Source organism: Hypanus sabinus, chromosome 8 (genome assembly GCF_030144855.1).
Source record: "Hypanus sabinus isolate sHypSab1 chromosome 8, sHypSab1.hap1, whole genome shotgun sequence".
Lineage (NCBI taxonomy): Eukaryota > Metazoa > Chordata > Chondrichthyes > Myliobatiformes > Dasyatidae > Hypanus > Hypanus sabinus.
The window spans coordinates 497,385-520,145 of record NC_082713.1 but is presented as its reverse complement, the minus strand read 5'-3'; the positions used below and the strand labels follow the sequence as shown (position 1 = coordinate 520,145).

At 42.3% G+C, this 22,761-nt stretch overlaps 1 protein-coding gene across 7 annotated transcripts in view; it reads right to left on the bottom strand.

The window, feature by feature from the left end:
• phf6 (PHD finger protein 6) overlaps positions 1-22,761 on the bottom strand; it is a 119,203-nt gene that overhangs the window by 57,302 nt on the left and 39,140 nt on the right. For 5 of the 7 annotated variants that reach the window (XM_059976643.1, XM_059976642.1, XM_059976647.1 and 2 more), the window contains exons 3-6: positions 12,072-12,233; positions 5,908-6,009; positions 771-904; positions 615-661 (exon numbers count right to left, since the gene is read on the bottom strand). In XM_059976643.1, the coding sequence (XP_059832626.1) occupies positions 615-661; positions 771-904; positions 5,908-6,009; positions 12,072-12,212 (424 nt within the window). In that variant the 5' untranslated portion in view covers positions 12,213-12,233. The remainder of the gene's footprint in view (positions 1-614; positions 662-770; positions 905-5,907; positions 6,010-12,071; positions 12,234-22,761) is intronic. The other 2 variants (XM_059976645.1, XM_059976646.1) reach the window with 1 other exon arrangement.

Here is a 22,761-nt window from a genome sequence, read left to right as displayed (position 1 = left end):
CTCTACCCCTTCCCTCCAACTTTTTACACTGTTCTCTCACCTCGATCTTCCAATTCAGGTGAAGAACCTCAACACAGAAAGTGGACTGTCCTCTGATCTCCATAGATACTGCCTGGCCACTGATATTCAGCACTTAGTGCGTTGCTCTGGACCGGATGCAATGCATCCCAAGCTGTTAAGGGAGTAAATTGCTAGATACCTGTCCAAATGTGGACATTGTAATTGCAGCTGTTCAAGGATGGGATGGGAAAGGAGGGCTATTTCCATAAACTGCACTCCCTCCACACAAGCAGATCCTATACAATATTCCTGCTGGTCTAACCAGACACCTTTACTCTTATATTAAAACCCTCGTGGGTTGTTTCATTCCTAACTATATAATACATGGGGTATCATGAGCATGCCACCTCAATAAAAACCAGATCCTGTACTACTACAATAGCTTGTGTGTACTTAGTCTGTTGTTCTAAATGCAGTCCAGCACGAAATAGGTGTAGGTAATACTGTAAGCCCAACCAGTTAGCACAATAGTGATCCCATACAGAAAATACTATTGTAGAAAAAGGAAAAGCTAGCAAATAACTTATTGTACCAAATATTGCCATGTCGCTTACCCTCACTCGAATCCTCTGCACCTTCTTTGTGTTTTTGACAGAGAATCCTGTTGAGAAATGGATTTAACAAGTGCAGGTCAATGTTATGCACTTCATGAAACAGTTATACAAGCATAACAGCCATACCAAAGTGTAAGAATATTGTATTATACTTACAAATATATCCCCTGAGATGGATCTTCCTTTATTTGAGCTTTGTCAAGTTTTGCACAATAGTAATGGTAAGTTCGACGACAAGTTTTTACATCACATCCAATTGTTGCTCCTGGGCGGTGACAACAAGAGCAGCTCTGTGACAAGAACGACAAGAGTGAAACAGCATAGCCAGTGTGTCAGTGCAACTGCATCAAATTCCTAATGCAAAAGGGAATAAAAGAGGCACAGCTTGTTTTCCCAGTTGGTCCGATAATGGGAAGACATCCTTTCAATGTCCTTGTAAACCTCCTCTGCACCCACATCCTTCCTGTGGTGAGGTAACTGGAACTGAGAACAGGACTCCAAGTGGGGTCTGACCAGGGTCCTGTAAAGCTGTAACATTACCTCTCGGAACTCAGAACCCACGGTTGATGAAGGCCATGGTTGATGAAGTCAACCTGCATAGCTGCTTAGAGAGTCCTATGGACTCAGACCCCAAGATCCTTCTGATCCTCCACACTGCCTAGTCACCATTAATACTATATTCTGCCATATTTGACCAAAAATGAACCACCTCACGCTTATCCGGGTTGAACTTTATCTGCCACTTGTCAGCCCAGTTTTGCATCCTATCAATGTCCTGTTTAAACCTCTGACAGCCCTCCACACTATCCACAATGCCTCCAACCTTTGTGTCATCAGCAAACTTACGAAACCATCCCTCCACTTCCTCATCCAGGTCATTTATAAAAAATCACGAAGAGAAGGGGTCCCAGAACAGATCCCTGAGGCACACCACTGGTAACCAACCACCATGCAGAATATCACCTCCTTACAAACACACTTTGTCTTCTGTGGGCAAGCCAATTCTGGATCCACAAAGCAAGGTCCCCTTGGATCCCATGCTTCCTTACTTTCTCAATAAGTCTTGCATGGGGTACGTTATCAAATGCCTTGCTGAAATCCATATACACCAAATCAACGGCACTACCTTCATCAATGAGTTTAGTCACATCCTCAAAAAATTCACAGGCTTGTAAGGCACGACCTGCCTTTGACAAAGCCATGCTGACTATTCTTAATCATATTATGCCTCACCAAATGTTCACAAATCATGCCTCTCAGTCCTCCGGCTTCCCGCTCATCTTTGCTATGTTATACTTCTTCTCTTTTATTTTTATATCGTCCTTTACTTCCCTCGTCAGCCACGGCCGCCCCTTACTCCCCTTAGGATCTTTCTTCCTATTTGGAATGAACCGATCCTGCACCTTCTGCATTATTCCCAGAAATACCTGCCATTGTTGTTCCACTGTCTTCTCTGCTAGGGTACTGTTCCCCAAGGCCCTTTTCTGAAGTGAATACTGAAGCAAAGTATTCATTAAGTACCTCTATCTCCTCCAGTTCCATAGGCACTTTTCCATTGTCACACTTGATTGGTCCTATTCTCCACATTTTATTCTCTTGCTCGTCATACTTGTAAAATACCTCGGGGTTTTCCTTAAGCTTGCTTGCAAAGGCCTTCTCATGGCCCCTTGCAGCTCTCCTAATTTCATTCTTAAGCACCTATCTACTAGCCTTGTAATTTTCTAGATCTCTATCATTATCTAGTTTTTTGAACTTTTTGTAAGCTTTTCTTTTTGACGAGATTTTCAACAACCTTTGTACACCACAGTTCTTGTACCCTACCATCCTTTCCCTGTCTCATTGGAACAGACCTATGCAGAACGTCACGCAAATATCCCCTGAACGTTTGCCACATTTCTGCTGTATGTGTCCCTGAAAACATCTGTTCCCAATTTATGTTCCCCAGTTCATGCTGATAGCCTCATATTTCCCCTTACTCCAATTAAACACATTCCTAACTTGACTGTTCCTAACCCTCTCCAATGTTATGGCAAAGGAGATAGAACTATGATAAGTCTCCAAAACGCTCTCCCAATGAGATACCTGACACCTGACCAGGTTCATTTCCCAATACCGATCAAGTACAGCCTCTCCTTTTGTCAGCTTATCTACATATTGTGTCAAGAAACCTTCCAGAACACACCTAACAAACTCCACCCCATCTAAACCCCTCACTCTAGGAACATGCCAACAATATTTGGGAAATTAAAATCTCCCACCACAACAACCTTATATTCCAGAATCTGTCTCCTTATCTGCTCCTCGATGTCCTTGTTACTATTGAGTAGTCTATAAAAAACACCCAGTAAAGTTATTGACCCCTTCCTGTTCCTAACTTCCACTCAGATACTCAGTAGACAATCCTTCCATGACTTCCTTCTTTTCTGCAGCCATGATAGTGGCTGATCAACAGTGCCACACTCCCACCTCTTTTGCTTCCCTCCCTGTCCTTTCTGAAACATCTAAAGCCTGGCACTCAAACTAATCATTTCTGCCCTTCAGCCATCTAAATTCTGTAATGGCCACAACATCATAGCTCCAAGTACTCTACACTCTAAGCTCATCCACTTTGTTCATAATACTCCTTGCATTAAAAGAAACACATCTCAAACCACCGGTCTGAGTCCATCCCTTGTCTATCACCTGCCTATCCTCCCTCTTGCACTGTCTCCAAGCTTTCTCTATTTGTGAGCCAACCGCCTCTTCCTCTGTCTCTTCAGTTTGGCTCCCACACACCAGCAATTCTAGTTTAAACTCTCCCCAATAGCCTTAGCAAACCTACCCGTCAGGACATTGGTCCCCCTGGGATTCAAGCACAACTCGGTTTTTTAGTATAGGTCACTCCTGCCCCAAAAGAGGTCCCAATGATTCAGAAATCCAATCCCTCAACCATGCATTTAACCTCCACCTCACTCTGATCCTATACTCACTGTCACATGGCACAGCGGTAATCCCCAGATTACTACTTTGAAGTCCTGCTTCTCAACTTCTTTCCTAACTTCCTGTAGTCTGTTTTCAGGACCTCTTCCCTTTTCCTACCTATGTCGTTGATACCAATAAATACCAAGACCTCTGGCTGTTTACTTCAGGATATCGTGGACGCAATCAGAGACATCCCAGACCCTGGCACCTGGAATGGCAAACTACCATCCATGTTTCTTTCCTGTGTCCACAGAATCGCCTGTCTGACCCCCTAACTATAGAGTATCCTTTCACTTCTGCCATTCTCTTCCTTTTCCTACCCTTCTGTGCCACAGGGCCGGACTCTGTGCTAGAGGCACAGCCACTGTTGTTTACCCCAGATAGGCTATTACACCCCCCCCCCCCAACTGTACTCAAACAGGAGTACTTACTGTTAAGGGGAACAGCCACAGGGGTACTCTCTAGTATCTGACTCTTGTCCTTCCCTCTCCTAAATGTTACCCACTTATCTGTCTCCCAAGGCTCCAGTGTGCTATTGCCTATAGCTCCTCCCTATCACCTCCTCACTCTCCCAGACCAGACGAAGGTCATCAAGCTGCAGCTCAACACACCCGGTGCAGATGTGGCCATCTGGGAGGTTGGATGTCTCCCAGACATCCCACATCTGACGCCCAGTACAGAACACAAGCCCCACAGACATACCTTCTATTCCTCACAAGTAACTTACCTCACCACAAACCAGTATCGCTGAAGCCCTGAGTGAACCAAAGCTCTCCTATTCTGTCACCCTCTACTCTGACGCCCACTCTATAAAGCTGTCTTCTTTTACATCCTTCCCATCGGTCTAACTCACTGATGTACATGCGCTTGCGGAGTCATGCCTCAATCTTTTGATAAGAGCAGGGTCTGTCAGTAACCTGACTTTGTGTGTCTTTTTTTTAAATAAGCAGGACACCTCTGCAACCCACACTTCCAATCTCATCGATTGGAACACCTGACTCCAAATAGCTTTTATAGAAGGTGTTACCCCAAAGGTTCATCTACTTCTCCCAACAAAGACATGTTAATATTTGATTATTTTTCTTAATAAATAATTGAACCTATGATGTTTTTGTGTTATTTATTGAATTGGGATCTCTCTATCTAGCTTTAGAACTTTGGCGAAGATCTGATCACATTTTTAGTCATTTTATGCAGAAATAGAGAAAATTTTATGGGGTTCACAAACTTTCCAGCACCACTGTATTTAAGACACAGTTAATATATTTTTGCATAGCACTGGAATTAAGGGTTAAAGGGAAAAGGCAGGTAGATGGAGCTGACTCCATGGCCGGATCAGCCATGATCTGGCTGAATGGCACAGGGTCAACGGGCCAGATGGTTCTGTGGTTAGATCACAGAAAACGTCACTTGATGACATAAGTGGTTCAATTAAATAACCTCCTCATCCATGTCAGAAAAGTAGGGATAACATAAAAGTTTATCTGGGAAAAGGCTATTAAGCCAATTAGACCATTTTATCTTCTGCACAACTGTAGCTTCTAATTCTGTTGCTAATCCTGATCCCTGATGTGGGTTAGGGTTGCAAGCTTATATGTCCCTGTTGGTAAATAGTATGGACAGAACAATCACTATTCTGTGTATCAAAGAATAAAGCAATTTTTAGTAATACTTAGCAAATTTGGCAGCATCTGTAGGGAAAAGCAGAGACAAGTTGTCAAAACCTTGCTGATCTACAAGAGCTGAAGCAAACCAAAGCAAAAGAAGGGTCTCGGCCCGAAACGTCAACAGCGCTTCTCCCTATCGATGCTGCCTGACCTGTTGTGTTCTACCAGCATTTTGTGTGTGTTGTTGTTTGAAATTCCAGCATCTGCAGATTTCCTCGTGTTTGCAAAATGAATGTACTGGGATAATCAACAATCACATTAAGGAGTAGAACTGAAATGCAAGTTCTTCAGGATAGTGGGGAGAAAATTTTTTTTAAATAAAATGCTATAAACACTTAGCAGATCACGCAGTAACTGTGGAATGAGAAAGAGTTAATTTTTCTGGTCTGAGTCTTGTTGTCAGATCCGCTTTGATGAAGGATCTTGAACCTGAACTATTAACTCTTTCCTCAGATGTTTCCTGATTTGTTAATTGTTGGCAATAATTTATGTTTTAATCAGAATGGTACAATTGACCATAAGGTGGTTTTCTCTATTAGAAACTGGAACAGTGCAATTAGAGATGTTCAACAGGTAGCAATTTTACTGCTTCTCTATTTAATTCACAGTTAACCCAATCAAATTTCTGGAGAGGTTGCATGCAAGACAATATTTACTACACATACCAGTTTATTGCCTCTTTTTATTTCCTTCTTAATATCATCAAGCAAGAAGCCTCCAAGAGTCTCATTCTCAGAATGTGTAGTCACCAGTGCAGATGAAAATAACTAATAGAAAGAAAATGCAGGATCAGCTTGCTGTACAACAACTTTCACACAAATATGCTATCATATTGCATAATTACTTAAATTACAAAGTTTAACAAAAGCTACACACATTTATTTGGTATCCAGACCATAGTGTGAGAAATCAAAGCAAGCAGGAGTAGGGAATGGAGCAGATAGACTCAGCAATACAGCATGGCAATAGGCCCTTCATCCCAATTTGTCCATGGCAACCAAGATGGATATTTGGGACACATCTCTCCAACCTTCCCTATTTACATAACTGTCCAAGAGTCATTTAAATTCTGTTATTGTAAACAGGCCTACTAGAGGAGAGGCCATACTGGATCTGGTACTAAGGAATCTGATCAGGTGACAGATCTCCAGGTGGGTGAGCATTTTGAAGACAGTGACCACAACGTTCTGATCTTTACCATTGCCTTGGATAGGGATAGCAGCAGCAGTGCTTATCTAAGAGTCTCACAAATGTCCATAATGTACCTGCTTCTACAACCACTTCAGCAACATGTTCCATGCACCTACCCACCCACATAACTGTAAAAAAGATCTACCTCTGACACCTTCCCCTATATTTTCCTCCAAATACCTTGAAATTATACCTCTTTGTATTAGCCTGGGAAATGGTCTCTGGCTGTGCTGTCCACTATTGTCTGTGCCTCTTTATTTAAGGAGGGCTGATGAAGACAAGGAAGTACAGGCTCATGAGCCTAACATCAGTAGTAGGAAAGTTACTGGGAGGAATTCTAACAAACAGGATTAATCTGTATATGGAAATCCAAAGATTAGGGATGGTTGGTATAGCTTTATGCGTGGGAAATAATTTCACACAAATTTGATTTTATTTTCAAGAGGAGATAGAAAGGATTGATGAAGGCTGAGCAATTGATAATGCGTCCATGGACTTTAGCAAGGCCTTTGACAAGGTCCTGCATGGTAGGCTGGTCCAGAACACTGGATTACATCGTATTCAGGATGAGAAAGCAAAATGGACACAGAAATGAAATACTACAAGGTACAAACTTGAAGCAGATTTACATTTCAGATTCAGACATCTGACCAATAATCAGATCAAGTTTAATTATCATTCAGACCATACACTGATACAGTTGAATGAGACAATGTTCTTCTGGGGCCCAGGTGCATAACAAACATTCAAAATAGCGAAAGAGAAAAACACACACACACCATTATGCAAGGAGTCACTTAAATAGTGCAAATCCTTGAGTGACATGCAAAATAATGGTACAGCTCCCAGCAATTCAGCCTGTCATTCCGCCGTTCGAACACTGGAGGACAGCACCAAAGGGAGAGGCCAGCTCTGAACCGAGCACAGACTCCATACTACAACGATTCCAGAGTAGTCTCACCTGGACTGCAGTAGCAAACAAGCCCATTTGTGGCCTTATCATGCTACAACTGAGGCCACATTGCTGCCTCTTCACCTGTCTCACAACCAAACAAGGGAAACAGACTTGCGGCATTTCACATTAGCGATGTTCATCAGGGTCTTGTGATCGCAAGAGAAACATCCGAGTGTAACTCACAGTTACACTACACGTTGCTTTCACACACCAACTTTGGTCTCTTCGAGTAGGCAGCAGCACGGTTTGCACCCAGGCTGGCTCCTCTGAACCTTCTCCTGGCTGAGCGCTGGCTTGTCCTTCCCTCGGCCAGTGTTTCCTTCAACACCTCGACCAGAGGCTCTGAACAAAGAACACATCTCTGATGTGGTAGACTCACTGTACCCTTTGTTCTTGGAGTACAGTATAGTCTTACGATCATAAACATAACATTTTTAAAAAGAAAAATGCACTTTTGGTTGGCCCCCGAGAGGCTGCTGCATTTGAATGTGTCACTATCTTACCAGATAGTGTGCTGCAAGGATCAGTGGTGGGTCCAATATTGTTCAACGTGTATAATTATTGTGAAAAGACTATAAGTTTCAATGGTTAAGAAGTTTGCAGATGACACCAGACTGGCTGGTATAGTGGACAGTGACAAAGGTTGCCTAAAATTACAACAGGATTTCAATCAACTGGGAAACACAGATGGAATTTAATTCAATGCTGAAGGCAAGCTTGCCTTCACCTGCAGAAGAAATGAGTACAAGGGTTAAGAAATCAAGGCACAGTGCTACAAATTGTTAGTTAGGCCTCATTTGGAGGACTGTGTACAGTTCTGGGTGCTGTATTATAGGAAAGATATAATTAAGCTAGATATGGTGTAAAAAAGATTCACAGGAATGTTGTCTGGACTAGAGGACTTGAGTTACAAGGAGAGGTTGGTTAGCATAGGACTTTTTTTCCCCCCGAAGTTTGAGGGATAACTTTTCGTAGGTTTATAGTATTCATAGAGGTACATAGCCACTTTTTTTCAAGGTAGGGGAGTCTTAAACTAAAATTCATATGCTTAAGGTTGGGACCAGGTTTAGAGGTGATCTATCAGACAGATTTCTGGACAAAGAGTGTAGGCATATTCAACAAGTTGCTAGAGGATGTGGTAAAGACAGGTACAATTATACAATGTAGATGAGTACATGGATAGGGCAGGTTTAGAGAGATTATAGACAAAATGCAGGCAAATGGGATGAGCACTAGTCATCACAGCAGCACAGACAAATTGGGTCAAAGGGACAGTTTCCATGGTGCACAACTCTCAGACACTCCATAGCCCAGGAACATTCTTCCAAATGGAAGCTATGTTCCTAGAAGATCAGCATGGCCCAGTCATATCAAGCTTCCCATATTGTTAATTGTCAACTAACTACACACCCAAAACAGCTTTTATCACTGGAGTGCTCCAGTGCTGAACTGAAACTATCAACAAATTTAAAAAGTTAAATTGACATTAACAATAACAAACATTAAAGCATTTAAAAAGATTTGATCTAACTGAATTATAAATGGACTATTTTGCATTTTCACAATCTTTCCTAAGGGAGCGCATAGTTTGTACTGCATTAGATTAATTAATTAACAGTCCCCACCCAAAAGCTTTGTGGATTTAAAGTTAAGGCTGAGATACGTTTCAGCATGAAAGGTGTTCTACAAAGCAAACGAGGCATCAGAAGGAAGCAGACCAAGTGAGAGTCACTTGGAAAATCAGCAGCTTTAAATTTCTCAACATTAATATATCTAATGCATCTGCAGACTCTCTTGTGTTTAACATATCCAATGACTTATCCTGGGTCCAGAACAGATACAAGCACTAAGAAGGCACACCAGCATCATTACTTTCTTAAGGAGCTTTGACTTATAGTCATAGGACATGAGAAGACAGTAACAGACCTTTTGCCCCATCTCGTTCATGTCAAACTCGTAATCTGCCTAGTTCCATCGACCTACACCCAGACCAGAGTCCTTCACACCACTCTAATCCATGTACATATCCAAATTTCTCAAAACTCATACTTCCACTGGCAGCTTGTTCCACACTTTCACCCCTTCTGAGTTAAACAGTTCACATTTCACCCTTCACCCATGACCTCTCGTTCCAGTCTCACCCAACCTCAACGGAAAAAACCTGGTTGCATTTACCCTATCTATACCCGTCATAAATACGTACAACTCTATCAAATCCTTATAAATTTTCTCTGTACTCTTTCAACCTAATTAGACCACAAAAATGAGGAGCAGAATTAGGCCATTCAGCCCATTGAGTCTGCTCTGCCATTCCATCATGGTTGATCCTGGATACCACTCTACCCCATACACATGGCTTCTTGCCATATCCTTTGATGCCCTGATCGATCAGGAAACAATCAACTTCCACCCTAAATATCCCCATGGACTTGGCCTCCACCACAGTCTGTGGCAGAGCATTCTACAGATTCTCTACTCCCTGGCTAAAAGAATTCCTCCTTACCTTTCTTCTAGGTCACTCCTCAATCTTGAGGCTGGCTGTGCTCTCTAGTTCTGGATACCCCCACATTTGGAAACATCCTCCATATCCACCCCATCTAGTCCTTTCAACATTCAGTAGGTTGCAATGAGATTCCAACCACACCCCCCCCGCCCCCATTCTTCTAAATTCCAATCAGTATAGGTCCAAAGCTACCAAACGCTCCTTGTATGTTAATCTCTTCATTCCTGGAATCACCTGCCGGATCCTCTGCTGGATTCTCCAATGACAACACATGTTTTCTGAGATATGGGGCTCAAAACTATTGACAATACTCTAAGTGCAGCCAGACTATTGTCTTAGAAAGACTCAGCATTATGTCCTTGCTTTCATATTCTATTGATATATTTCCTGTAGGTAGGTGATCAAAACCGCACACAATACTCCAAATTAGGCCTCACCAACATCTTATACATCTTCAAAATAACATTTCATCTCCAGTAAGCAATACTTTTGACTTAAAGGTCAGTGTGCCAAAAGCTGTCTTTACAACCCTATCTACTGTGAAAATGCTCTCTTTACAATACTATCTACATGTGACGTCACTTGCAAGAAATTGTGGATCTGTACTCAGATCCCTCTGTTCTAATGCACCCTACTGCTAACCGGTAAGTCCAACCCTGATTTGTTTTCCAAAATTCAAGACTTCATACTTCTCTGCATTAAATTCCATCTACCACTTTTCAGGCCAGTTTTGCAGTTGATCCCAAACTTGCAGCAAGCTTTGATAGTCTTCCTCACTGACAACTCCCAATCATTGTGTCATCTACAAATCTGCTGATCCAGTTAACCACATTACCATTCGGACTGTGGATAACAATGACAAAAAACAACAAACCCAACACTGATTACTGCAGCACACCACTAGTCACAGGCCTTCATTCACAAAGGCAAACATCACTACAGACCCTGGCTTTTCACATGAAGTCAAATGTCTAATCCAATTTACTAGATTTCAAGGATCCAGTTGCAAGAGGAGGAGTTGAGTCCTGGTTTTAGATTTAAGATTCAAAAACTTTATTGTCATTCCAACCATACATCAGCTCTGCAGGGCAGAATGAGACAGTGTTTCCCAGGGGGCAAGTGCAATCATAACATAACAAACGCAACAAATAGTAAAAACACCACAGCCGTATGTCGGTTAAAAACAAGTTATAAGTGTCCAGTGCAAGTTAAAAGTGTCCAAAGCACAGTCAGGTAGAGCAGTTATTTAGCAGTCTGACTGCCTGTGGGAGGAAGCTGTTTAGTAACCCTGTGGCTTTTTGTTTTGATGCTCCTGTAATATTTGCCTGATGGCAGAAGAACAGTTTATGCAGAGGATGTCAGAGGTCTTTAATGATGTACTGTGTCTTCTGGAGGCATCAACTCTGAAGGAGGTCTTGGACAGAAGGTAGGGAGACCCCAATAACCTTCTCTGCTTTCCTAACCACCCTCTGCAAGGCTTTTTTGTCAGCAGCACTGCAGCTGGAGTACCAGGTTGTGATGCAAAAGGTCAGCACACTCTCACAATTTCAACCACGCCTCTGTAGAATGTAGTTAAGATGTTAGTGGGGAGTGATACTTGCTTAAGTTTCCTCGGAAAGTGCAATCTCTGCTGGGCCCACTTCACAATCCCAGTGGTGTTCCTGGACCAGGTGAGGTTGTCCGAGATCTACATCCCAAGGAACTTGATGTTTTCCACTCTCTCCACTGTGGAGCCGCTGAAGCTGAGGGGTGTGTGCTCAGGCTGAGACCATCTAAAATCCGACGATCATCTCCTTGGTTTTGGTGACATTAAGCATCAAGTTGTTGTCACTGCACCAGCTCTCTAGGTGTTTGACTTCCTCCCTGTACATTGTTTCATAATTTTTGCTGATGAGCCCCACCACTGTGGTATCATCAGCAAATTTAATGATCAGGTTCCCCTTGAAGCTGGCTGCAGTCATGTGTCAGCAGTGTAAACTGTTGTGATCTGAACGTATGATATGCAGAACAAAGCCTTTCATTGTACACAATCATAAAACCGTTTATGAAGTTAATCAGCACGGTACAATTTGTGCTTAGGGTTTGGCAATTTCTGAAAACTCTGAATATAGAAAAACCATCAATAAGCTCCCATACTACCAACTGGGATTGAGAAACTATCGTTGCGCGTCTTCACTTACCATACATCTGTGATGTGCTGCCATCTTCTGGCTTTGAGCAACTAATAACTGGCCACAATGTTCCTCTTTATTCAGTTTACAGAAAGCACATTTTGGTTGTCTTGAACCCCTTCTCTTTCCCTTTGAATCAGCTGCCATCATTCCAACAGTCTCCAACTGAAACTTATCAAAATAGAAAGACTTAGTGAATTGTTGCAATAGATTGGGAAGGAGATTTCACATGGTTTCAATATTTTTAATCATTCATAATATCAGTCTTATCAGCAAACATAAGGAAATCTGCAGATGCTGGAAATTCAAACAACACACACAAAATGCTGGTGGAACACAGCAGCCAGGCAGCATTTATAGGAAGAAGCGCTGTCGATGTTTCAGGTCGAGACGTCGATAGCGCTTCTCCCAATAGGTGCTGCCTGGCCTGCTGTGTTCCACCAGCATTTTGTGTGTGTTATAGTCTTATCAGCAGTTAGCTTTGAATTGTCAATTAACAGGAAGAAATAGGGGAAGATTCTTTTCAAATGAGAAGAGAGATGATACGAGAGATTCTCTTGACGATATCCAGGCAGTCACAATGATGTCACAAGTGGTGCAGCCGTACCTCAGTTTGAGATTCAATTCTGACCAAGAATGCCATTTGCAGAGTTCACGCATTCTTCCTACAACTACATCTTTTCTTACCTGTTCCGGCTCCCCCCTTACCCCCATCCAGTTCAAAAGATGTTTTGGTAGGTTAACTCAGTCCTGTAAATTATCCATAATGCAAGTTATTGGTCTGAGAATCAGGGGAAGGCCGGGCAGGAAGGTTGGGCACGAAGTACTGAAGGGCATGCAAGTGATAATAGATAACAAGGAATATTAAGTGAGGGCACGAGATGGAGGAGCTTGCTCTGAGAACTAGCAAAAACTCAGTGGTCTGAACAGTCTCATGTGACAAGGAAATATAAAAACAAGCAATTATGAGAACAACAATGATCCATGGTGTGCTGCAGGGATGAACGTTGGGTCCTTCAAGGCTCAACATAAATATATAATTTCGAGAATGTTTTTGGTATGATTAGCAAATTTGCAGATGGCACATAAATGTGGTATATAATGGCCAATTAAGGTTACAACATCTAGATCAACTGGGAAAATGGGCAAGTCTTATGGATTTAACTCAGGCATAGAAAAGTAATGCCTTTAGGGAAGTTAAAACAGGCCAAAACATAAAAAGTAAAAGGCTGTGCCGGGGGGGGGGGGGGGGGGGTGCGCACAATTAAATACTGATCCTGGGTACAGTACATAGTTCATTGAAAGCGAGAAAATGGGAGACATCGTGGTGAAGGTGTGCACTATGCTTTCATCAGCTAAGGTAACAAGTCCAGGAGTTGGGATATCCTGTTAACAGTTCTACAAAGCACTGACTGGGCTGAACTTAATCATGTGTAGTTCTGTTCGCTATGCTATTAGGTAGGATGTGATTAAATTGGAAAAGGTGCAGAAATTATTTGCTGGAATGGAGGGCTTTATGTACACTGACAGATTTCACACCTTTGATTTTCCTAACTGGAGTACACTGAGCCTCTGAGATAATCTTTGAAGAGGTTTATAAGATCATAATGAACAATGGATAGTCCCAACCTCTTTTCCAGGATAGTGGAATCCATATCTAGAAGGCATTTTTTTAAGTGAAAGAGGAAAAATTTTAAAGGGATCTGAGGCAGGTGGGTAGATGGAACAAGCCGCCTGAGGTGGGAAAGGCAGGTACAATTACAATTTGTTTCAAAGACATCTGGATAGCTACATGGACAGAGGGATACGGGCCAAATGCAAGCAATTAGAATGAGGAGGCATCTTGGTCAGTGTGGAAGAGGGGCTTGTTCCATCCTGTATGAACTATGTAGGTTAATTGGTCATTGTAAATAGTACTGTGATTGGTCTAGTTTTAAATACGTGGCCTGCTGACCGGTGTAGCTCCGTAGGCTGCAAGTGCCTGGTTCCATGCTGTCTCTAAACAAAATATAATAAATTAAAAATTAAGGATTATCAGCATCTTCAACTAAAATAATGTGATTGCACTCTCCCCACTAATAAAATGGTGAGTTACAGAGCCTGTGCCATCCATGGTGCAACCATTGACATTAATAAGAACATAAGAAACAGGAAATAGGAGCAAGAAAAGGCCATCTAACCTGTTGAGCCTGCTCTGCCATTCAATAAGATCATGGCTGATTTGGCCATGGAGTCATCTCCACCTACCTGCCTTTTCCCTATAACCCTTAATTCCCCTACTATGCAAAAAAAATCCAACCTTGCCTAGAATATATTTACTGAAGTAGCTTCCACTGCTTCATTGGGCAAAGAATTCCACAGATTCACCACCCTCTGGGAAAAAGCAGTTCCTCAACTCTGTCCTAAATCCACACCTCCAAATCTTGAGGCTATGTCCTCTAGTTCTAACCTCACCTTATGAGTGGAAACAATTTTCCTGTCTCTATCTTATCTATCACTTTCATAATTTTTTTATGATTCTATAAGATCACCTCTCATTCTTCTGAATTCCAGAGTATAGTCCCAGGCAACTCAATCTCTCCTCATAATCTAACCTATTCATTTCTGGAAACAACCCGGTGAACCTCCTCTGCACTGCCTCCTAAGCCAGTATATCCCATACCCCAAAAGAATCAGAGGATAGGAAAATTTTTAAGTGGGGAAAGACAAATTATGAGGCTATAAAGCTAGAAACTGTAGGTGTGAATTGGGATGATGATTTTGTAGGGAAGTGTACTAAGGACATATGGTCGATGTTTAAGGATCTCTTACAGGATATTAGGGATAAATTTGTCCTGGTGAGGAAGATAAAGAATGGTAGGGTGAAGGAACCATGAACCACAAGTGAAGTGGAAAATCTAGTCAGGTGGAAGAAGGCAGCATACATGAGGTTTAGGAAGCAAGAATCAGATGGGTCTATTGAGGAATATAGGGTAGCAAGAAAGGAAGTCAAGGGGCTGAGGAGAGCAAGTAGGGGGCATAAGAAAGTCTTGGCAAGTAGGGTAAAGGAAAACCTCAAGGCATTCTTCAATTATGTGAAGAACAAGCATGACAAGGATTGAAGGTAGGACCAATTAAAGATAAAGGTGGGAAGATGTGCCTGGAGGCTGTGGAAATGAGCGTGGTCCTCAATGAATACTTCTCTTCAGTATTCACCAATGAGTGGGAACTTGATGATGATGAGGACAGTATCAATGAAGTTCAGAAGCACATTGATATTAAGGGAGAGGAGGTGTTGGGAGTTGTTAAAATACATTAGGATAGATAAGTCCCCGGGGGCTGACAGAATATTCCCCAGGCTGCTCCGAGGCGAGAGAAGAGACTGCTGAGCCTCTGGCTAGGATCTTTATGTCCTCGTTGTCCATGGGAATGGTACCACAGGATTGGAAGGAGGTGAATGTTGACCCCTTGTTCAAAAAAAGTAGTAGGGATAGTCCGGGTAATTATAGAAAGCTGTTGGAAAAGATTCCTAGAGATAGGATCCATGGGCATTTAGAGAATCATGGTCTGATCAGGGACAGTCAGTATGGCTTTGTGAAGGGCAGATCGTGTCTATCAAGCCTGATAAGAGTTCTTTGAGGTGGTGACCAGGCATATTGATGAGGGTAGTGCAGTGGATGTGATCTACATGGATTTTAGTAAGGCATTTAATAAGGTTCCACACAGTAGGCTTATTCTGAAAGTCAAAAGGCAAGGGATCCAGGGAAGTTTGGGCAGGTGGATTCAGAATTGGCTTGCCTGCAGAAAGCAGAGGGTCGTGGTGGAGAGAGTACATTCCGATTGGAGGGTTGTGACTAGTGGTGTCCCACAAGGATCGGTTCTGGGACTTCTACTTTTCATGATTTTTATTAACGACCTTGATGTGGAGGTAGAAGGGTGGGTTGGCAAGTTTGCAGACGACACAAAAGTTGGTGGTGCTGTGGATAGTGTAGAGTGGGGGTCGGCAACCCGCGGCTCCGGAGCCACATGTGGCTCTTTTACGTCTGTGCTGCGGCTCCCTGTTGCTTTGGGAAATAATTGGTTGTGGCGACCCTTTTCCTGGCACATCCGAACCGACTCACAATTAGATAGCCTACGGGGGTTTGCGAGCACAGAGCTTTGGAACCTCTGCGCCATGGGGGGCAGGTTGAGGGAGGCTTAAAAGTGAGGCTGAAGATTTCGAATAAAGTTTTTTCCTTCGACTGCAGTTACCGACTCCGTGTCGTAATTTTAGCGCTGCGTGTAGCACACCGCTACATGGTCAGTATTTAATTAAAATGTATTTTATGTTAGTTTGTTAGTTTTTGAAATGTAAATCTAAATTTGAAGATTATGGTGATCTTGTACAATCTAAATAAGACGTTGTGGCGACCCATTTCCTGACACATCCGAACCGGCTCACAATTAGCCAGCGTTCAGGCTAAGGGAGATAGCCTACGGGGGTTTGTGAGTACGTGTCTTTTGCAGCATCCGCGCTCATGGGGGGGCGGGTTGAGGGAGGCTTAAAAACAAGGCTGTTTAGTTCGAATAAAGCTATCTTTGACTGCGTGTAGCACACCGCTACAACGTGTTTTTATCGCTGGCTGTCCAGAGGGGAGGTGCTGAAACGCTTTGTCGCGTGTCTGGAAGAAGTGAAAACTTTCCTGGGCAGCAAAGGGCTCAACTTTCCTGAGCTGGAACAGCCAGAGTGGCTGGAAAAGCTACACTTCATGGTAGACATGACAGCGCACCTGAACACGCTGAACACAGCTCTTCAACGGGGTAAGGACGTACAGCCCTGCACATGTTGGAGGATGTTTTGGCATTCGAGCGCAAGTTGACGTTGCTTGCCAGAGATTTACAGAAAGGCACATTGTCTCACTTCCCCAATTTGAGAGAGTTCAAACAAGGTCACGACCTGATAAATTCGGAGTATTTACATTCTGCAATCATCGCAATGCAAACATCGTTTGGGAAACGCTTCTGTGAGTTCAGAGAGGAAAAAAACACATTATCCTTCCCGGTCACTCCCCTAAGCATCGATCCATCCCTACTGAATACGACTGCATTGTCAGGTGTGAGTCAACCTGAACAAGTATGATAAATAGTTTAATTGCCTATTATTTTACGTATATTCATATGTTTTCATTGTTCAGTGAAATAGTCCTTTTATTTTTCAGGTTGACAGCTGGCTGACGTTATTTTTGGTTTGCTGCTGGCAGCAAATTTAAGTTTAGCGTTTTTCATAAATACAAGAAGGACTCAAATAGACGTTGAGTATTTTACTTAAAAGTAACCTTCAACCCAACGTCTTTTTTTCGGAGTTCAAAATGTTTTTGTTGCATGCAGAAATGCAATTTCGTTTTCTCTGCAGGAGTTCATCAATTTCATAAATGCAACACATTATAGTTTGTTTATACATAGCATAAAGGCAAAACAAAACGTTGTATGCAGTGTTATTTCATTTTAAATGTCAAACGGGTTTTGCGGCTCCCAGTGTTTTCTTTTCTGTGGGAAACGGGTCCAAGTGGCTCTTTCAGTGGTAAAGGTTGCTGACCCCTGGTGTAGAGGAATGTCAAAGATTGTAGAGAGACATTGATAGGATGTAGAAGTGGGCTGAGAAGTGGCAGATGGAGTTCAACCCAGAGAAGTGTGAGGTGGTACACTTTGGAAGGACAAACTCCAAGGCAGAGTACAAAGTAAACGGCAGGATACTTGGTAGTGTGGAGGAGTGGAGGGATATGGGAGTACACATCCACAGATCCCTGAAAGTTGCCTCACAGGTAGATAGGGTAGTTTAGAAAGCTCATGGGCTGTTAGCTTTCATAAGTCAAGGGATAGAGTTTAAGAGTCGTGAGGTAATGATGCAGCTCTATAAAACTCTGGTTAGGCCATACTTGGAGTACTGTGACCAGTTCTGGTCACCTCACTATAGGAAGGATGTGGAAGCATTGGAAAGGGTACAGAGATTTACCAGGATGCTGCCTGGTTTAGAGAGTATGCATTATGATAAGAGATTAAGGGAGCTAGGACTTCACTCTTTGGAGAGGAGGATGAGAGGAGACATGATAGAGGTGTACAAGATATTAAGAGGAATAAAGAGAGTGGACAGCCAGCGCCTCTTCCCCAGGGCACCACTGCTCAATACAAGAGGACATGGCTTTAAGGTAAGGGGTGGGAAGTTCAAGGGGGATATTAGAGGAAGGCTTTTTACTCAGAGTGGTTGGTACATGGAATGCACTGCCTGAGTCAGTGGTGGAGGCAGATACACTAGTGAAATTTAAGAGACTACTAGACAGGTATATGGAGGAATTTAAGGTGAGGGGTTATATGGGAGGTGGGGTTTAAGGGTCGGCACAACATTGTGGGCCAAAAGGCCTGTACTGTGCTATACTATTCTATGTTCTATCCTTCCTCAAGCAAGGAGACAACTGCACACAGTACTCTAGGTGTGATCTCACCAGCACCCTGTACAGTTGCAACATAACATCCATACTTTAAATTCAATCCCACTAGCAACGAAGGCCAACATTCCATTTGCCTTCTTAATAGCCTGCTGCACCTGCAAACTAACCTTTTATTATCCATGCACAAGCACTCCCAAGTTCCTCTACTCAGCAGCATGCTGCTATCTTTTACCACTTAAATAATCAGCTCTTCCATTTTTCCTTCCAAAGTGGATGACCTCGCATTCACCAACATTGTACTCCATCTGCCAGACCCTTGCCCATTCACTTAACCTATCTAAATCACTCTGCAGACTCGCCACATCTTCTGCACTATTTGCTTTTTTGACTCAGTTTAGTATCATCAGCAAACTTCTATACACTACACTCGGTCCCCTCTTCCAGATCGTTTATGTATATCGTGACCAGTTGCAGGCCCTACACTGACCCCTGTGGCACACTGCTCATCACTGATTGCCAACCAGAGTAACAGCCCTGTATCCCAACTCTCTGCTTGCTATTAGTTAACCAATCCTACATCCATGCTAATACATCACCCCCCCCCCCAACTCAATGTATCCTTATCTAATAGGTAAGTCTTTTATGTAGCAGCTTATCAAACACCTTCCATTTCATTCTCTTCACATTCCTATCAATTCTATCCTGATCCTGCCAGTCACCCATGTACCAGCAGCAATTTACAGTGTCTAATTAAGCTACCATCTTTGAGATGTCCTCATGGGGGGGGGGGGGGGGAATCAGAGATGGAGAGGCTCAGCAACTTTAAATTCCTGTTATCCTTCCAGAGGACCTGTCCTGGTCCCAGCACACAAGTGCATTTATGAAGAAAGCACAACAAAGCCTCTACTCCCTTAAAAGTTTGTGAAGATTTAGCATAACATCTATAACTGACCAACTTCAATAGATGTGTGGTGGAGAGCATATTGACTGGCTACATCATAAATTGGTATGGAAACACCAATGCCCTTGAACAGAAAATCTGACGAAAAGTCATGAATACAGTCTGGTCCATCATGGGTAAAGCCCTCCCCACCATTGAGCATATCTGCATGGAATGTTCACTGGAAAGCAGCACATCAATCATCAGGGACCCCAACACCCAGGTCATGCTTTCTTCTCGCAGCTGCCATCTTTCTGAAGGTACAGAAGTCTCAGGAATCTCACCACCAGGTTCAGGAAACATCTGGGTCCTGAACCAGAGAGGATAATTTCACTTGCCCCATCGCTGAACTGTTCCCACAACCTATTTGTCATTTGTACACTTGTTGCCCACCCTATTGGTGGAGTCTTTCATTGATTCTATTATGGAAATTGGATTTTTTGAGTTTTCCCACATGAAAGTGAACCTCAGGGTTGTGTATGGTGATGTGTACTTCGATAATAAATTTACTTTGGAGCACCTGGAGAAAAGCCTCACAGTCACAGGGACAAAGTGTAATCCAGATACCAGCAGATCTGAACCAAGGAGTCTGCAGCTGTGAGAGTACCTCTACCAGCCCTGTGTTAAAAATTTACAATAAAGATCATAACTAAAAGTGTTTATTAAAGTCAAAATATAATTTTAGTCTGATCAAGTTTTTTAAACAGATTTTTAAACATCTTTCAGACAGTGAACCAGAAGTTGAGTGCAGATCTGATCTGCTGATGAAACCAGATTAAATCTTGTGCACATTTGCTAATTCTATTCACATCATTACGAAGGGAAAAAAGATTTTTGGCAATTTGCATGTTTATTTAAATGAAATAAAGTTACTTAAATTGTTAATAGTGATTCTTGGTGCTTAAATACTATGTCACAAGAGATTCAGGAGATGCTGAATATCAGAGCCACACATACAATATGCTGGAGGAACTCAGTTGGTTAGGCAGTATCTATGGAAAGGAATAAAGAGTTAAATCTTTAGGCCAAAACCATTCATTAAGGATCTCTGCAGGGAAGGATCAAAGCACCAATTGAATTGAATGAGATTTTATGACAAGACAGACAATAAGATACATTTTAAAGTCATTAAAGCAAATACAAATAATTTAAATTTAGTTTTTTAAAATTCCGTATTTGAATGATATAGCTATTTAACTTTTAATAGTTTTGAGAATTATTTTCCAAAACATTGGAACTGTATAGCTTTGAAAAGCACAAAAGAAATCCACCAGGTAACTGCATTGTATCATTGATGTCACAACTGCTCCATCACAACACCAGAGAGCCAAGTTCGATTCAGACTTCTGCGGCTGTGAGGAGTTTGAACTCGCAACTTTGTGCATTTCACTGGGTACTCTAGTTTCAAATATTTTAAAGACACATTGGCTGGTTGGTGAATTGGTCACTATTGTCTAGCTGAGAACTAAATAAGGTGGGAACTAGGTGGGAAAGGGGACTAAGGTGGGAACTAGGTGGGAAAGGGGACTGCTTCAAATGGGGATTTGTTCAGTGCAGACTTGGTGGTCTACAAGGCCCATTTCCACACTGTATAATTGTCAATATTAGACAGCATTGCCAAAACTGAGGCACGGTTTTGTTTTCCATTTGCATTGCTGAATTTCTCTGCAATTGTGTGAGTGGGACTTCTTCAGGTCAATATACATGACACAATGAGCTTATGTGATATCAAGCACCACTAAAAGCTCTCACCATGTAATTCAAAGCCAGCTTTGTTGGTACACAAGCAGGTAGCTCACTGCACTTGGCAAACATCAGCTAGGGAGCAAACTAAGTGCCTAATTTATGGTTGGCATACAGACAGCCACGTGGGAAGAGAACGAAATATTAATATCTCATTTAAACAGAATAAATCACCTACGTTCAACATTCATTGAACTTTTTTTCATTGATATTTTCACTAAACTCAACAGCTTCTCGTCTCCAATCATTTATTCATAGTGCCACCATCACTCCATATTCTACTGATCTCTTCACTGCTGAAATTTGGGAAAGCAGGAGTAACAGAAGAAAAATAACTTACAGAAACACTCACGTAACAGACATGCAGTGATCTGACTGGAAAGATGACAGATTGAGGAACCAGGAGCAGAAACTGCTGGAGGATCTCAGTAGATCAGATATCATTTCCAGTGTGAAGTGTCACTTGATATTTCAGATTGAAACCCTTCACCTGGACTGAAACAGTAGAGGGAGATAGCCTGTATAGATTCCAGCAAAATGAAAATCGAAAAGGGTGAGGAATACAGGACTAAAAGGTGTCATAATTGAATGCATAGAGTGTACAAAACAAGGTTAATGATCTTGTACTGCAGTTAAGAGATTGGCAAGTATGACACCATGAGCAACAAGTGGTGGCTGGATTATAGTTCAGAGCTAACATCCAGGGATACACATTGTATTAAAAGGACGAGTGAGTAAGCAGACAGGGTGGGTGGCTCTGCACATAAAAAATGAAATCAACTCTTTAAAAAGAGGTGATACGGGATTGGAAAATGTGGAATCCATGCAGGAAGAGTTAAAAAAAACTGCAAGGGTAAATAGTCACTGATGGAAATTACGGAGATTAAAAAAACATTTAACCACCACCTCTTCCCCCCCCCCCCTCCCCCGGACGTTTTCATGTTTTGCTATTTTACAACATTGAATCACAGTAGATGCAAGTACCACAGTAGAAGTGGTAGAGGTGTTGTCATTTAAAGCAAAATTGGATAGGTACATGGACAGGAAAGGAATGGAGGGTTATGGGCTGAGTGCGGGTCAGTGGGATTAGGTGAGAGTAAGCGCTCAGCACGGACTAGAAGGGCCGAGATGGCCTGTTTCCATGCTGTAATTGTTATATGGTTTTATGGTAATTTAGCTTTTTTGACAATGATCAATACAAAAAGACTGTGTCAAAGTGAAAACAAATTTCTACAAATTGGTCTTTATTTATTACAATTATTAAACACCTTAAACCCTAATTGTTTGCATATTTACTCACCCCTTCAATTAGCTATTTAGTAGATGCACCTTTGGATGCAATTACAGCCTGAGTCTGTGTGGATAGGTCTCTGAAGTTCTGAAGTGAGAATTGAGAGAGCTAGGCAGAAAACAGGACCTACAGGGTAGTAATTTCTGGACTGCAACTTGTGCCACGTGCCATTGAGGAGACACCAGATGACATGGCAGATAAATATGTGGCTGAGAAGCTGGTGCAGGGACAAAACTTCAGATTCTTGGATCATTGGGAGCCCTTCTGGGGGAGGTATGAGATGTACAAAAAGGACAGGGGGAGCACCAATATTTTAACAGG